The sequence below is a fragment of the Akebia trifoliata genome, chromosome 12, assembly GCF_017979445.1.
Source record: "Akebia trifoliata isolate Shusen 1 chromosome 12, ASM1797944v1, whole genome shotgun sequence".
Taxonomy (NCBI): domain Eukaryota; kingdom Viridiplantae; phylum Streptophyta; class Magnoliopsida; order Ranunculales; family Lardizabalaceae; genus Akebia; species Akebia trifoliata.
Window position 1 is genome coordinate 24,170,879 of NC_141386.1, and position 18,395 is coordinate 24,189,273.

The window sequence follows — 18,395 nt, forward strand, 5'->3', positions numbered from 1 at the left end:
AGACCATTCTCACCAAACATCAGTTTCCAAAACTTTTAGCCCACATACGACAAAATACGTTGTAGATATGTAAGTAGATATATGTGTACATGAATCCTGATCCTATGTATATATATGCTAATGCAAAAATGTATTGTTTTTTGACAAAATCTTAGAAAATATTCTAGATAAAATATTTTGTCTCATATGAGTTAAAAGTTTTGGAATAGGTTGATTTTTGGTAGATTTACCAAAACATGCACAACATTTCGAATATTTATCAAAATGGTACACTGTAGCGATTAATTCCGAAAACGATAAATTTACCGTTTTTGAAATTAATTTTTTTTATCAAAACGGTAAAACAGTAAAATGTATTTTTTTTTTTATCGAAAATGCCCTTTTTTATTTTTTGACTGAAATTACAAAAATAAAATTGATTTCGGTAAAAAAAAAATTTATAAATACATATGATTGTTGGATTACCGAAAGAGAGTGAATCTTTTAGTTGGATTTTCATTTTTTTAGGTTAAAATTGTAAATATATATGTAAAACAAAAAAAAGGGTATTTTCGGTATAAAAAAAATATATTTTACTATTTTTACCGTTTTGGTAAAAAATATTAATTCCGAAAACGGTAAATTTACCGTTTTCGGAATTAATTGCTACAGTGTACTGTTTTCGGAATTAATTTCAAAAACTCTACCGTTTTGGTAAATTATTCTTGATTTTTTGTGAAGATGATCTCTATGATAAGAAAATCATCTTTAAAAAAAAAAAAATCAGTTAATTCTAAAATTTCTAACTCAAATTTATAAGTTGAAGAATCGTGAACTATCAATTTTTTACTGTTAATTTGTAACCACTTTTCACGGGGTCAGAAGTTTCAAAATTGACTAATTTTTTGTGATGATGATCTATTGACTATAAAGATCATCCTCACAAAAATCAGCCCAATCCCAAACTTTTCGGTCATATAAGACAAAATTTTGTTTAAAATATTGTCTAGGATTTTGTCAAAATAACTGGACCACTGCAAAATGAAATTGCCCTCATCTTCAACCTCTAATAAAAAAAGGTCCTTGTTTTTAGAGTAAATCATCAAAATTGGCACACAAAAATTGAAAAATTATCAAAATAGACATTGTTAATTTTAATTTTAAAAATAGTAATTTATCATATTTGAGTAAAAATATCTTACTAAACTGGTAAATTTCTCAAAAAGGACAATTTGCAATCACCGGATTGCCCTTTTGTAATTTGACAAAAAAAAAATCCAAATGTGGGGATTTACATCATCTATATAGCTCATTTGTGTCCTCCGTCAATCCCGTCTTCATCGTCATCGTCATCATCAATCCTTCCGGTGAAGGGTGTTGGCCATCGTTCGTCCTGTGGTTAAAGAGATTATGTAGGTATTATTAGAAGTTTCAGGTATGTTACAAATTGTACTAAATTGTACAAGGTCGAATATTGCGTATAAGTAGGAGTATTACGAGGTATGCTAGCAGTCCTAGTATAATTAGAAAAATATCTAAAGAAAATAATGAATTTATTACACACCTAATCTCTAATTCAATTATTTTTCCTCCCTTGATTTCACAGGCACCATCAGTTGCAAGCCTTCCTCCTCCATGACCTCCTCCTTTGACAACAGGTCATGTGGAATCAAAACATCTGATTGATCAGCTCTAGGGATAAGAAAAATCAATCCCAATGTTGCAATCCTCAACAAATTCCTAATGAGAATCACCAACCATAAGTTTCTAAAATCTGTTCTTGTAACATGAAGCACATGAAGAACCACTCCTCCACCCCACTTGGATGAAAGAGACCCAAGGCTATCTATACACATCAAGAGTGCAAAGAAGGTTCCTTCAATGCCTGAAGGGCAAAGCTTTGTGCTTAAAACGATCATGGGCATCCATCTAATTCTGCTTACGATGCGAGAAACACATTCTTCCAAGATGACAAACAAATAGTCTGGGATGCCGAGTTTTAGGTTCCATCGAAGGATGAAGACGAGATCGAACATACCGGATGTGGCGTAGAGGAGCTGGGCAAAGAAGAGTATGTTTCTGAATTGGTGGTCTCTTAGAATCTTGTGGTAGATTAGAACACCTATTATGGAAGCAAGTGCACCAATGGCATAGATCATCCCTACAAACTCCTGCAATTTTGTTGCATTTAGTCACACATTTAGTCTGGATTTTGTTGGAGAGAGAGAGAGAGAGAGACCTGAGCGAATGCAGGACCAGCTGTAGGGTGAGTATACCAGTAGAACTGTCCTTCACTAGTACTAATGCTGAGAGCCAAAGATAGATACATGTATAGAGCGGGTTTCCAGACCCCAGGCCACTTCATGGTTTTGTACATCCCCTTCACTGCTCCCTCCACCTTCTCCAATGCTGCCTGCACACACCCCCACAATGTAACTGGTTTTTAATACATTATAAAATACATTCAAAATGTGTTTAAAACATAACACTGCCATTTTTTACCCAAAAAAAAATCGAGTTTTTTCATCATTTTAATCATTAGAGATATAAAACGTGTTCTAAACGAGATTAAAAAAAAAAAAAAAAATTTTTTTTTTGTGATGATGGTTATGGATTAATGAGTTCTATTGTATTTTGAATCGTCATTTTCAGTGAGATGGAGGCACAATTATCTAATAGGCAGCATAGTGATCCCTTCTCAAAGCAATTTCACGTTCTCTTCAAATAATTTCTTTACTAGTCCCTCTAATTTCCTGAAAACAATTTTGCAGTTATCTTTTTCTATCTACAATACTAAATCTTAATTAAGTCATGAGTCGTGGTATTTTGACTCAAAAAGACACACATAGTCTGTACACGGCTGACATGGTAAGGACATGGAACCATAGATCTTTTTCTCCAGGACACACATGAAAAAGATAAACGGTTTTGTGCTCTTGCCACGTCCGCCACATACAGACCGAGTGAGTCTTTCCCAGTCAGAAAATCATTAGTCTTGAGTCATTGTACTTAAAAAGCTAACTAATCTAGTTTCCAACTAATAGGTATCCTCAGTATCTCTACCTAAGATACACTCGTAATAATGCTAAATCCCATTGGCTTTTCATTCATGGATGACGAACACTTAAATATGGCTAGGAATTAAACTTCAATTAAGTTGATTTTTGATGTAAAGGTTTATGATATAATAAGGTAAATATTAAACAGGTCGGTTAATGGTATGCCATGCATGTGCCAATATTTGTTGTGACCAACATGAAAGACCAGTTTCACCAAACCAACATCCCAGATTGTGCTTTATTTATGAGTAGATAAAATAAGAACACATCACCATCCTCGGATTAAATAGTAAGGAATTTTCAATGGGATGTCTAACGATGGGAGCACCTCATTAACCCGACCTATGAAATGGAAAGGTATACAATTTTATGTGGAGAACGCATCCAGCCAAGAATGGAAGGAATGAATTCACAATGTGAAAAAAGCTCATATTCGATGGCCTAAGACTGTTGAATCTTGTAAAATTTGATCTCAAATTTTCTATTGTCAAATTTTTTTTTCAACAGGTCAAAACTATCAAATTAATGGGTAGGATGGGAGAAATTTGGTGGCTCTAAGCCTTCGAATCTAGGGAACATCACAACTTACCACAGCCCTTGGTCATCGAATTTTGATTTTTGAAGTTTATGGGCTTTGACCCGTCATATGTTCCTGTAGAATTTTCCATTTTTCTCGTAGCGATTCTTGAGCCTAGAAGTTGGGAGACATGGCAGAGTCCTACCACAACTAATAGTCAATACGAGAATGGAATCAGAAGAAGGCAAATCGAAAATGTCATATCTACAAGTAATTGATGGAAAAGATTTGCGAAAATTGATAGATCATGTTTACTAAATGTCAATGACAAAAATAAGGTGCATTATTAACAGAAGTAATGAAGAGAATTTCCAAAAGAAAGGGAATCAGAAATTACAAAAAAAAAAAAGCAGATAAGAAATCACTTTTATAACAAAAGACATGACTCTGAGGAATAAGATTCATTTAGTTGACCCCAAATTTTCATCACGAGGCTTCAATGATGATATGCTCTTTAGAAAATCATGTCAAATAAAATAAAATTATTTTTCATGTAAAATTGTAATCATGAATATTGGTGATAATACATCCTGATCGTGACAGGGAAATATGTAGGAAAATAGAAATGGTCAACAATATGTTTCATTATATTTTGCAATATTTAAAAATAAAAACTAACAATGTCTTCTTCTTTTTTAATATTCCCGAAGAAAATATTTTCTGAAAAATGAAGGAGTGAGAAAGGAAAGCGTGGTCCTAGAAGTCTCTCGGGTTGGATTGCCAATTTGATAATGAGTTGTGATATTAAGGATACTAAAACAAGTCAACGTGATAGACGATTAACAGTAAACAACTCTCTCGACTTCCTCGAAGATGGGGATGACTCGCCAAAGCCATTGATCTTTAATATCAAGCAATTGACCATTCAACTCCGGTTACTTGGTGCTTATTTGAAGAGCAAAAACGAGTTTACTTGAATTAAGACCCTTTGATTCAATCAAAGATCAGTATTGTATTTCTTTGATGTTTAAATGATTCTAACGAATTTAATCTAATATGTTTAGAAAAATCCATATCTTATTATTATTATTATTATTATGAGAAGAGGGAGCACGATTGAGTCAAATATACATTAATTAATTTTTTAAATAAAAAAAACATTTACAATAAGTTAAATGATTATAAAACTAGATTATTTATTTGAAAATTTTAAAATAATCTCTTAAACCAATTGTAGATGCATGTGTCCTGATCCGAACATGAGTTAGGGCAGATTAGAGGAGATTCTACTCAGAGTAAGTAGTGCCTAAATATATTAGGGTGGGGCCCTTTATAGCCTCAGCTTATCGATCAAAAAAAAAAAAGTAGTGCCTAAATAGGATTTATAGCTCAGTAGCGATCGAGTAAGTCCAAATATTAGCTCTTCTTAGATGCATGACAAAGTAAATATCTACCCCTACCAACTTGAAGGACAGAGCAAGACTGGGTGTGTGCAAATCCAAGTTTATCTCTCATTGTACTAAGATAAGGGATAGAATCTAGGAGTGATTTGGTAGAATCAATTTTGTTCCTTCTAAATCAATTCAATTACCTTCTTGGTGACTGATATGAGGATTTGGGGATCCAGGAGAGAATCTCTAAAATCTAGGGATCATAGGGAAGCCCTAAATAAGGGAGAAAGATCGGTGGAGAAGGAAATTTTTTTGGAGGGAGAAAGATCGATTTTACTTGAAGAAAGATTATCTTAGTTCTTATCTAACTTGGGCACTGAGGAATCTTGGCAGGGTACCACACTATTGCTACCAGGTGGATAGAGGAGCGAGGAGATACAATTAAAGTTTCAGATTGAGTTGTTGAAGATAAGCTCAGAATTATCTCTACACTAATTATAAAGATAATTTAATGTTACAAAAATACAAAGTTTTGTAAGGTAGGTTAATTTACTAGGCACGTTCAATTATTGATTTGGTTCGAATTAGACCCAATTCATGTTTGTTGGAGCTCAGGCTTGGGAGGTCACCCGTCGGACAGCTTGGCCTAGCCCAATAACCCAATTCATGTTTACAACCTCACCCGTATGCCATCAATTTTTTCAGTATTTTTTACGACACTGCCGAATGCCTTCGGCTCTTGAGATTTTAATTAGCTCACCAATGCAACATTTGATAGGTAGGGTTGGGTTGAGTTGGATTAGGCTTTTTAAGATTTGGTTGGAATCGGGCCCTGCGAAAGCCTGGCCCGGTCCAGCCCAACCCCTACCAACTTATGGTAATATGATAATGACCAAAATAACCTCAAAGGGTGAACTAATAACCTTCCCACAATGACGGGTAGTCCTCAACTCGTAGATGACAAAACCAAGCACAACCAGTAGTGCAGGTGGAAGTGCTAACAGCCCCAGAGCTCCCTACAACATACACCCAAATTCAAAAACATATCGAAACTTGAGACAGAATGCACATATTTCAAATAATTTAGACATACCCCCTCCTGTGTTTTGGTAATATTTGACAAACCCATTCTTTTCAAAGTTATAATATGCTAGCTCCTTGATCTTAGTCTTTAATGTGAGATTATATGAAATGACTAAATTACCCCCATCTTTAACATCTTGCTCTTCAACTTTGGATTTTATCAACAAGATTGCAAAGTTAAAAAATAGTTTATCCATATTTTTAAAATAAGTAAAATATTTATTTGATGTTCTTAGTATAAAAAAAAAATTGTTATAAACGAATAATTGGGTTGACTTTTTTTTTTTTTTTTTTTTTTCATTTTTATTTATTTATGGGTAAGTTGGATTTTATGACTGAATCATCAAAATCCAATCAAGTTGACTTGCCTCTCATCCGAGTTTTAAAACTATGTTCTACAACTCAAAAACTCAACTCAAATGTCCATCGAGTCAAGTCAAGTTAAAAACTTGCAAGTCAACTCAGATGAGTGAAATAAGAATTATAAATGACCTAAAATGTCCTCATTTTCAACTTATAGCCAAATAGCCTAGATTTTTCTTCCCAATACCAGTGATGTTAAACTTATAATTTAAAACTTCCTTTCAAAAAAATATATAAATTTAAAACTTTATGTTCTCATCTTCAACCTTAAATCTCTTTCCTTCAACCTTCTTGAACAAGATGAAATTTTTGGTGAATTACAAGACAAAACAGTTTTCTTCAGGAGGTTGAAGTCAGGTTGAATAGCTTAAAGAGTTTGAAGGTGATAGATGTTTTGGAGAAAAATCTAGTGTTTTAAAAGTAGAATTTCTTACCCAACTTAATTATTTGTATGACTCATCTTATTGGTTCCAACGAGTTTTGGGGGAACAAGTCACCTCAAAATCCAATCCAATCAAGTCAAGTCAACTCGGTCGATCTCAAAACTTTTGACCTAAATTGCCCAAAATAATAGCACAAAAGAACACCAAGGCCATACCTGAGCCCCAAGATGATGAACACACATGCCACTAGTAGAGTACCCAATCAAGGCTCCAACTGAAGTGCAAAACCCGCAAAGACTCTGCATGTCCGATGCCAACGATGGCATATCAATGCTATTCCTTGCAATGCAAGCGTCAATCGTCACATCAGCGATAGCTACCGCAGCTGTCATCCCAATTAAGCATACCAGTGCCAAGTAAATAGGCAATTTACTATGAATAGCAACAATTAGTGCCGACATGGCCCCAAGAACACCCGCAACAATGAAGTACGGTCTACGTCGATAACCTCTAACGGGAAATACATCTGTGAGAAGTCCCCATACAGGTTTCATCACCCATGGAATATAGTACAACCCAATGTATAGTTGGACTGATGATGGTTGCACCTTTTGAACATCTTTCCAGTAATAATCGGAGACTACTCGAAAGAATGATCCTGAAAAGCCTTGGCTGAGACCATAGACCAAGACTACACCAAACACAAAACTTGTGTTTAGTTCTTTGCAGAGCATCTGAAGCCATTGGAATGGTTCAGTGATGATGGTAAGGATGGTTGTTCTTTGGATCGGTGGATTGATTTGTTTCGTCGGGGTATTGGGTTCAGGATTACTGACTAGTTCTTGAGTCTCTGTAGAAGACAACATGAGAACAAAGGGGATCTGAGGGTTGAAATGTGAAGAGAAGGGAGAGAAGAGAGGAGAGGTGTTAAAACTGTTTGACTTGGAAACCTTGAAGGAAGTTCAGAATTGAATTTTTTTATAGTTCAAAGGCCCAAACAAAATGTTTATTAATGCCTATGATCTCAAAATTTTCAAACTCCAAGATAGATGAGATCATGAGAATAATTTAATCACAATAAACAAGTTGATGCATTTTTCATTCACAGGTTTTAATCTTTTTTTATATCTTATAACAAGAGGCAAAATCAAGAGATAACATCCAATATGCACCTTCACCTGATGAGACAATCTATGCAGTTAAAATTTGTAATTTATAATTTATAATTTGATTAAGAGTCAAGAATGACGTATGTTTTGATTGGAGAATAAATACATTGGGCTGCATGCACAACTTAATTAAGAGCCCGAGGTGGTTTAAACTCCAACTAAAGCATGTCATGTAGACACCGTTCCTATTTTTATAGAAACAGGACACCGTATTGGATCTGAATCTTTGGTAATGGATAATTTTGAGGTACCCTCCGGGTTTTGGTGAAAACTAGAGATACTCAATTTTAAAATGATGACATACTAATGGTGTCAATGGATGCCACTTATCCGATTATCTGACGTATCCAGAACTAATTAGTCAGTTTTGGGTCCACCATCATAAACTCGATCATTTCTCAATTTGTTTATTAGAAGTCATCAGAGATACATTAAGAAATGGGTCCCTTTCGAGTACCCATCAGATAAACTAGTAACTAGTGGGATTTGTTTTATTTATAACTTATGTACAAGGACATTAATTATTAATCATCATTATATGACTGAAATTATGGTCCTTTGCATATCTAATTAATAACATGGATGTTGCAAGAGCCCAATACAAAAGCCCTCTCTCATGTTTTTGCAATATATTCATATTAGAACAAAATTCTAGCAATGTTGAATCTTTGCCATATAATGAATCTTCAGTCTCATTAGTGATATTGTTGGAGAGCTATCAAGTTCCACATTCAACCATTTTGATGTGGCATATGTGCTTTGGATGTGCCTCACAATAAGAAAGACAGTCTTCGAAAACTAAAATTTGAGGATCAGTTCTGGTTCCTAGAGTTATATTTGGCATAGGAACTTACAAGTGAAAAGAACCAGAACAGATATTTTGTTTAGGTTTCGGTTCTAGTTATATGTGGAACTGAATCAAAACCGACCCATTGACACACCTATGCCATACACCTCTTGACTCAGTCTTCCATGAGAATCTAACAAAAATGACTCAAGAGCCCTCATCGTCAATGTCATCATGTTCAAACCGTGGTCATCAACCTCTCACAGGAATACTTTTTCAAATCTTGGAAAGAGAGACCTGTGGAAAGAACTACTTTTCGTCCAAATGAAGAGGGTAGAAGAGTTAAAATCACTATACAATGGGTATCGAGAACATCTATGAAAGGGGAAACCAGGGGAAAAGGGCTACCTGGGCATCCCGAAAGAAAGATACCAAAATGAAAAGTGCCACAAAGTGGGCTGTGCAATTCGGCTGCACAAAAAAATTTTAATGGAGAAAAATAATAAATAAACTGAATTAGGTGCCTTTTTCTGTGTAGCATGTCAATAACCGAAAACTATGTGGGGTCAATCGATTACTATATCCATAAAACAAATCAGCGTTTCCACCATTCCTTCATAAATTTTATATAACACATGAGCACAGGAAAAAACAAGTCCACTACAACAGTTTACAATCATAATTTTCCCTGAAATACAAACTAGAGAGCTCGCTCTAATAGAGGTAAAGGTGTCCTACAAAAGGAGTGAAGCTAAGAAACACCAAGGACTCTTGCTGACTGCTCCCCTCAAGGAGGCAAAGAAAAATACCACCAAAGTATAGACCCGTCACTAAATCAAAGACTCCCATCTAAAAACAAAATCATCAAAGACGTGCATTTAAACTACTCTTGGACCTTAGACCAATAAAACAGGAAACCTTTCTGAGGAGGAGACGAAATGGCGGGCAGAACAAATATTAACTTGAGACCTCGGCAGCTTATTAGTCCCAAAAATATAAAATGTCTTTTAACTTATGATAGGAGGGCCTCAATAGAAGAGAAATACCGATCTGTTTTCAAGTTTGGAAGGGCAGAGTGAGCTGAACACCAAGAAAATAAGAATCAACATTTTGAACCCGATATTCCCATCTGCTTCATCCACAAGGACCATTTAACAGCCTCAAGGAAGTCGTCGTTCTTTTGTAACGCACGAATGAGATTGATATAAGTAATCTTGTCAGGCTCAATCCCATTTTCTCTCATTTCCTTGACCACCGAAACTGCCTCCTCAACCATCTCAGCAATTCCATACGCCTTTATTAATGTGTTATAGCTGCACAAATTAGGTCCCAATCCACATTCCTGCAATTCAGTCAGCACGCCAACAACTTCATCAATCCAACCTTGCTCTCCATAGATGTTTATCAGAATACTATACGTATAGTGGTCCGAAACAACTCTTGATTCCTTCATCCTTTGCAAAACATTTCTGAATCTCTCGATTTGGCCTGCTTTCCCATACGCATCCAGCATACAATTGTAGGCTTCCAGAGTAATGGAAAATCCATTAAATTGCATTTTCTTAACACTTGATCTCATATTTTTTAAGTCCTTGCTTTGTCCATAAGCAGCTATAATAGTATTGTAAGATATCACGTCGGTTAACCCCCATTTTCTTGCCATCTCAAACACCTTCCGAGCCTTCCTAAAAAGCCTTGCTTTTCCAAAAACATCGAGCACAACATTGACTGTTATGGTATTAGGTAAGAAACCAAGCCGAAGCATCTCATCAAAAATCCTAGAAAGCTCATCAACAGGTAAGGCTCGTGCACAACAATTTATTGCACAGTTATACATTTCTTGATCCCATTTCACTCCACTTTTCAATATTTTGTAGTACGTTTCTGCCAACTTTTCTCGCATGTCACACTGTTGATAAATCCGGAGAGTGTCACGGAGAAGAAAAGTGTCCGGAATGATGCCCTTCTGCTTCTCTATTTCTCCTAGAACCAAACAAGCATCTTTCAGAGACCCGGCTTTGACATACATCCTCACAACAATGCTATAGGCAACCATATCCAAGGCAATTTGCGAAGATTTCAACTTCAAGTAGAGGTCCTTTGCCTCTGTGAATCGACCCATGAAACTATAAATGTCTATCATTGTGCAAGTGATGTGAAGGTTCGGGATAACATCTGACCTGGGCATGCGAGTGAATATCTTAATGGCGTCCTCATGTTGACCGGATTCCTTGCATGAGCAAATTAACAAATGGTACAAATTGTCCTCGAAAATGAGATCCTTCCATTGCTTGTCTTGTAAGACTTGTAAAGCATCATCAACCAAGTAATGTTTAACATAAGCCATAACTAAAATTGAACACGAAGTCCGATCAACCAAAACTTGTTCATAAAAAGACTTTTTCAAAACAAGAGGCACTTTATCTACCCTTCCGACCTTCTCGTATGCTTGTAGAAGACTACTAAGGATCGAAGAATACTGACAACCCATCCTCCTCATATCTTCAAGAGTTTTTACTGCTCCGTCTTCGTCTCTATGCTTGGCTTGCAAGTTTATCATCGTGTACAAGTTGGATGGGTTAGGTTCAAACCCTGACTTCTTAAGCTCTTCAAAGTACCATTTTGCCTCATTATAATTGTCGGCTCTACCCCAACCTTCAACCATGGACCTATAAGTAGTCTCATCGGGTTCCAATCCGATGTTTTGAAGGTTTTTGAAGAAGCATTGTGCAGCATCCATATCAGAAACCTTCCCATACCCAGTAATCAATGTGTTATAAGCAACAATGTTTGGGGGAATGCCCGCTTCGTTCATCAACATTAACAACCTTCTGGCCTCCTCTAACTTGCCTTGCTGACTATAAGCATTGATCTGAACCAACCAATTCTCCAAATTCGGGATCACCTTATCTTCTTTCATGAAACCCATAATCTCTTCTGCCTTATCGTACAAACCCAAACGGATAAATATCGTGATCATTGCTGAGTAAGCGGATTGACATTGCAGTTTAAAGCTCCTCATTTGGTGAAATGCAAACTCTGCTTCCACAAGATTACCACCCTTTTGGTAAAGACTCATGAGCATACCAAATGTGGCTATATTAGGCTGAACCCCATTTTCCAACATCAAGTGGAACCATTTAGTCCCCAACGCCCCAAGCCCTCTTTTAGAACAGGCATATATAAGTGTGTTAAAAACCTGAAAATTAAGTTTGGAACCTAAATTAGTTATCAAATCTTGAAGCAACGTTTCGGCTGTTACCCAATCCTGTCTCCTACCCAATACTCTTAGAGCTAAATTGCAAGCAATTACGTTCTCTTTCAATTTCCCATTTTTTCTCATCCAGTCAAAGAAGCATAAAGTCTGGTCATCGTTAGAACGTTCTAGCTGTTTCAAGATATTGTTACAATGCTCCACACTTGATTCAGGGCGGATACTAGCAAGACTAGCCATTAATTCATTACTGATACTTCCATTAGAAACAATTGAAGGTTCTTGTTCTTCATTCTTCCTAAGTGTGGACTCTCCTTTATTTTCTCTCTTTAAAGTGTGAAATCTCTTCCAAAGATTTCTTCCATTCTTTTTAATATCCCGGTTTTGAATTGGGTCTTGTTTTCCAACTAAACCTTCTTGAATCGATTCGGAAACATGGGCAGAATCTGTTGAAGAACGAGAAACCCTAACATGACAGAGCCTAATGAAGGAGTTAACATTACAAGTTCCAGTGATCTGAACACAACCAGTTAGAGAAGAGACCGAATTCCAATCAGATCTTCGATCAAAATTCCCTAAAAGATTATATTTCCGGGTTTCGTAAATCTCTGATACAGTGGAGAGTGTCATGGAGGCCATGATTTATTGTAGCCTCCAAGCAAATTGTTTGCGTCAATCTGATGAGAATTTCATAAATCAAATAAAGATTCGATAAAATTATACTATCAGATTACATGAATTTCTCAGAATTGAGACACATTTGCAGTTATGTTGAAGTGGGAGAATGAATTAGCCGTACCTCTTGTGTTGGTAGTTCAGATAACAGACAGTTATTGAAGTTGAAGAAGCAGCATATAGCGCTATTTGATTAGTTTTTCTTTTATTTAAAGATATTGTTATATGGATAGAATCAACTATAAATGACCACCTTATATCCCTGGATGTCAATGGGCTGGGCCTCTACCTGGGTCTGGGTTTGATTTTAATATTTTTTTTTTATAGAGAAATTCTATTACCACACCAACTTTTACTTACAACATGCCAATCCTTTTGAAACATATGGATTTGTGTGTTATAAGTAAACCGCGTTGGTAGTGCTAATTACATGCCCCCATTTGCCCCCACTCCCTCACCTTTCTCCCCATATCCTTTTCTTCAACTTCTAACCAAAAACCTCTGAATTTCTCCCTAAAACCATTTATTTTCAAGTTCGTCAATAATACAACGAACCATAGTTTGCCCCCGCTACAAGAAAATCCTGGCTCCGCCTCTGGACCATCCAGACTGACTTAGAATAATGATCTTAAAACTTAGTATATCGAAACGGGATTGGTGATGTCCAAGCTGGTTGCTATTAATTAATGGAGACCCTTCAATTCCACCTTTTCAAATCAACGAGTCTAATGTAAACTATTCAATTGTTTTGTGTAAGTTTTTTTTTAAAATATATTTAAGGGATGTTTAATAATTTAACAGACGTGCTATTGACACCCCAACTTTTACTTGTGAGATTTTTCTTAAAACGAGGGCAACTTATGTCCAAATTCTAGTTTCGGTACACAATTCATTTTAATTCCCAAAACATACTAATAAGGTAAAATCGTTTGTATTTTATCAACAAACTCGTAGATCATAAAAGTGACGAATTCATTTTAAAAACATGATTTGGGAATTAAAATGAACAATGTACCGAAACTAGAATTTCTTCTTATTCAATGCATCAAATGGAGATTCACCCTTTAGTTATTACACCTTAATTTCTTAAATTATTTAGCAAACCCTAATTAAATATTATAACACATCATTCAAACACTACAAAAGTTTGATTCAAGTTATTACCTCAACATTAGAAAACATTATAACACATTCTAACAACTTCAATAGTTGTTTACAATTAGTACCAGCCTCATATAAAATCATAAATCTAGTAAATAGAAATTTTAACCCAAAAAAAACAAATTAGACAAAGTTTCTATTGACACACCCAACTTTTACTCATTCTCAGTCATTGACTTATATTTTTTTAATTGGGGTTTAATAAGTAAAAGTTGGGTGCCAATTGCAGCTCCCCTACTTCAAATGTTTAGAAATGATTTATAAATGAGATTTTGTTATTGGAAAAAAAAAAAAAAAAACAACTATATTTGAAATCTTTCAATAAATTTCTAATTGTATCGACTTGCGTTGAATGAGTTTGAGAGAAAATGACAGGTTGGTTCAAATTAGGCTTCTACGACTAAAGTACAATTTGGATGAGGGGCAGGCTAATCGTTCCCCCCAAATACGCTTACCGCACCTACTTAATTTATTTTCTTTTTAAAATAGGAAGTTACATTTTTACCTTTCTCCATACACCCACCATTTTCTTCATTTATCAATAGAAAAATTCAAATCATCTTCTCTATCTATTCTCTCCTTCTTCTCCACCATCAACCTCACTCTCTCCCTCAATTTTCTTGTTCTTCAACTTCATCTCCTTTTGAATTTGTGAGAGGTTGAATCAATGACTATTAGATTTTAAGATTTTTTTTCTTTCTAAATCTTCTTTTTTTATTATTTTTCTTTTACTTTTTTACATTTGATCATCAAAGACGGTGGAAAATCACTATTAAAACCTTCAAAAACAATGATCTCGAATCGAAGAACTCAAAAAAAAATTGCAATTCTGTTCACTAGGTTCAGACTGAACTTGTTTTAATAAATTCGGTTTGAACCTACCACACATAACTTCCTACCGAACATTGCAAAACCATTTAAGTGGAAACCTACCGAAGCATTGAAAAACAAATTATGTTCTTTGATAGTTATTGTTTGGTAGATTCAGTGGGAAGTTATGTTCAGTAGGTACCTATCGAATGTTCTAAAATAAGTTCAGTATGAACTTACTGAACAGAACTAAAAAAATTGTTGAGAAAAATACAGAGAGCGTACCTTCTTGTTTGTAGCGGAGATCTGAACCTTGTTTCACATCATGTTGAGTCGATCGCCGGAGATCAAAAGTCCAAAATACCATCATATTAATACTACTAGAACTGTCGATGTTTCCACACCTTAAACCTTAGGGTCCTCTTGATAGAAACCCAAAAACCTGCAACTTAGAGAGAAGTTTTTGTTTTTGGGAGAATATTGTATTTCGTTTTCTCTTGTTACTTTATTCATGTCCCACATCTATCTATTTATAGATAACAATAAGAAGTCAACCTTATTAGGACTCTGACTCCAAAAAGGAGTCCTAATACGTGAATAATAATTGTTTGGGTCCACATAGACGCCCCAAAAAATAACAATTATTTTATTTTTTTTATTTTTTTTATGTATAATGCTGATGTTTATGGTTAGAAAACTGATGTATGTTTAAAAAAAAAAAAATTTACATCTAGATACATCAAGTTTTTTATGTGAACCCCTTTAACTTATTAACACATGTATTGTTCTGTTTTATATGGCTGGAATTTTTTGTCACTTTGTACAATAATGTCAAGAGTTCTTTAATGTAGTTTGGTTAAATATAAAACAATGAATAAATTTTATTATATACATGAGAAGTTGTATAGTTGATTGACATTATTTTTTATTTGGTTTGTTTGTATACCACGGTGGTAGTATAGCTAAACCACTTTGAGTTGAACAGAACTCAATTTTTCTTTATATAATGCATTGAAATAAGTTTTGTTTTTATACAATGGTAGTTGTATAATTATATTGCTCCAGAAATAGTTTTTAATATACAACACTAGGTTGTATAATTTAACAACATCAGTTATAAAAAAAAAAATAATAATAATAATAATAATCAATTAATAAATAAAATTGCTCACCAACTAAAATTGGACTATTTATTTGATATAATCTTGAAGCAATTTTTTTTTTTAATTCTAAGATTATTTTTTGAACACCACTCTTGGTATGGATCCACTTTAAAATAAATAGAATTACTTGCTTATAATGTAGCACATACCATGCAAATGTATATCTGTGAAACATCCATGTTTAATTGTTTGATTATGGTTATTAGTAGAACTTGATATCAACAATTATTTTTGTGATCAAATTTAAATATTTATTAAATTATTACCATTTAAAGTGGTAACCTTTGGGATTCCTCTTTAAAATTTGTGCGTCATGGATTAAACAATTAAGATCAAAATTATGATCAAAAGTGATGATTACTAACTTTGACAATCGTCAATGTTTAGTTTTTCGATCTGATGTCATAAAATTGATCTTGATTGGTTGATCTGAGGGATTGAGCAAATTTTTGTGTGTTGCATTATTGATAGATATAACAAAAATTATATTTTAAATTTAATTTGTATACATTTTTTTTATATACAGTATTTTGCAATGGCATCTAAAAACGTTGTAGCAGATTTAAATAAAAGAGAGAAACTGGATGGTAATAGTTATGACATATGGCACCGTAAGATCCAGTATCTATTAGATGAGCAAAGGGTCCTGGATACTTTTACCGTAGTTATGGACAGACCAGAAGAAGGGACTTCTGCACAACACCGTCATAACATGGACACATACCTGAATTGGCAAAAACAAGATTAGTGCGCTCGCTTTACTATGCTGAGTAGCATGCACAATGATCTTATTGGCGAATTCGAGGGTTATCAGACTGCCAAAGATATGTGGGATGCTTTGAAACTATCATTTGCTAGTACTTCAACAACCAGATTGCGCGCTTTGACGCTGAAATTTGACTCGTATAAGAAGGCTCCCAATGACACCATGGTTGAGCATCTTAGGAAAATGTCTCAAATGATTCGCGATATGAAAGCTGCTAGAAATGTTTGACAGATGAGCAGCAAATTCTTGTTGTCTTGAGATCTTTACCTGATTCATGGGAGTAGATGAAACTCAATATGACGTACAATGAGAGTATTACCAACTTTTCTCAGTTGTCGCGACATGAATTAGAAGTTAAACGTCAGTCTGCAAGGACTAACAATGTCGCTTTCATTGCTGAATTCGGTAAGCGCGGGAACTTCAGATCCAAGCTCAAACCAATGAAAAGAACTCAGACTAATGATATTGCGCCTAAGAAGAACATGAATTTCAAACGTCGCAGAGGAAAACGTGGGGGAAAGAAAGACAAATCTAAAATGGCATGCCACAACTGTAAGAAACTGGGACACTTCGCTCGTGAATGCATTGAGCTGAAGAAGGTAAAAACCAACTTTAAAACCCCATTTCATTGTTTTGTTTGCACAGAGATGCTTGTTGCTGATTCTTGTGATTCTGATTGGATTGTAGATTCCGGAGCAATCAAACATATAGCAAGGGATAGAGCAGGATTCGTAGAGTTTCGTCAAGTCCCACATGGTAGCATGAAGATTTTCATGGGAAATAGTTCTAGTGAAGACATAGTGGGAGTGGGAACATACCAACTACGGATGCGCACAGTACACATTGTTACACCACGATGTTCTTTACGTGTCAGGAGTTTGACGTAGTTTGCTTTCAGTTTCATCGCTATTAGATTTAGGTTTTGATTTTCATTTTTCGTTAAAAATAATTAACATTTCTTTGGATTCAGTTGTTTATGGATACGCTTTTAATTCAAATGGTTTGTTTAAATTAGATATTATTTTTAGTAATTTAAACCCTGTTGCTTATTCGATTTCCAATAATGTTGTTTCTGATTCTGTGAAATGGCATGCTAGATTAAGCCATATTGGGCAAGATAAGATGAAAAGACTAGTGAAGAATGGATTATTAGGTTCACTTTCTAAAGTCGATCTTCCAGTATGTGAACACTGTCTAGCTGGAAAATCGAGTAGGAAACCATTTGGTAAGGTAGTACGTGCATCAATTCCATTAGAGTTAATCCATTTTGACATCTGCGGACCACTTAATGTGAGGGCACGCCATGGAGCGACCTATTTCATCACATTTATTGATGATTATTCGTGATTTGGATATGTTTATTTGATTTCACATAAATTTGAAGCATCAGATTGTTTTAAGAAATTTATGTTAGAAGTTGAAAATCAGTTAGAGAAGAAAATTAAGACTCTCAGAACTGATCGAGGACGCGAATATTTATCAGAGACTATGAAGAGGCTCTGTGAAGAAAAAGGTATCCGTAGGCAATTAACAATTCCTTCTACTCTCACAACAAAACAGTGTAGCAGAAAGAAGGAATATAACCCCTTTAGACATGGTGAGATCGATGATGAAACAAGCAAACCTTCCTATTTCTTTCTGGGGAGATGTTCTTTTGACTATAACCTACATCATCAATAGGGTACCCTCTAAATCTGTTACATCCACCCCTTATGAGTTATGGCCAGGTAGAAAACCCGATCTGGGTCATCTATGTCCATGGGGATCATCTGGTTTTGTTCATATTCCTTCCCATCAGGTTGGGACGTTAGACATGAGAGCTAAGAAATACAAGTTTATAAGATATTCTGAGCATTCTAAGGGCTTTGTGTTTAT

At 35.0% G+C, this 18,395-nt stretch overlaps 2 protein-coding genes across 2 annotated transcripts; both read right to left on the bottom strand.

Annotated features, from left to right (window-relative positions):
• Window positions 1–1,262: 1,262 nt before the first annotated feature.
• Window positions 1,263–7,641, bottom strand: LOC147389113 (Major facilitator superfamily protein). The gene is made up of 5 exons (XM_086419734.1): window positions 6,991–7,641; window positions 5,870–5,962; window positions 2,219–2,392; window positions 1,544–2,150; window positions 1,263–1,372 (listed from the first exon to the last, which is right to left on the bottom strand). Exons 1-4 carry the CDS (start codon window positions 7,639–7,641, stop codon window positions 1,560–1,562), a joined length of 1,509 nt encoding a protein of 502 aa, XP_086275860.1. The 3' UTR covers window positions 1,263–1,372; window positions 1,544–1,559.
• Window positions 7,642–9,319: 1,678 nt separating this feature from the next.
• LOC147389114 (Tetratricopeptide repeat (TPR)-like superfamily protein) lies at window positions 9,320–12,804 on the bottom strand. Its single transcript, XM_086419107.1, has one exon. It carries the CDS (start codon window positions 12,582–12,584, stop codon window positions 9,834–9,836), a length of 2,751 nt encoding a protein of 916 aa, XP_086275233.1. The 5' UTR covers window positions 12,585–12,804; the 3' UTR covers window positions 9,320–9,833.
• Between the last annotated feature and the right edge of the window lie 5,591 nt (window positions 12,805–18,395).

Coding starts and splice junctions, on each gene's coding strand:
- LOC147389113 (XM_086419734.1), bottom strand. CDS start 7,641: ATGTTGTCTTCTACAGAGACTCAAGAACTAGTCAGTAATCCTGAACCC. Junction 5,963..6,990: donor TTCATCATCTTGGGGCTCAG/GTATGGCCTTGG, acceptor TGTATGTTGTAG/GGAGCTCTGGGGCTGTTAGC. Junction 2,151..2,218: donor CTGGTCCTGCATTCGCTCAG/GTCTCTCTCTCT, acceptor ACAAAATTGCAG/GAGTTTGTAGGGATGATCTA.
- LOC147389114 (XM_086419107.1), bottom strand. CDS start 12,584: ATGGCCTCCATGACACTCTCCACTGTATCAGAGATTTACGAAACCCGG.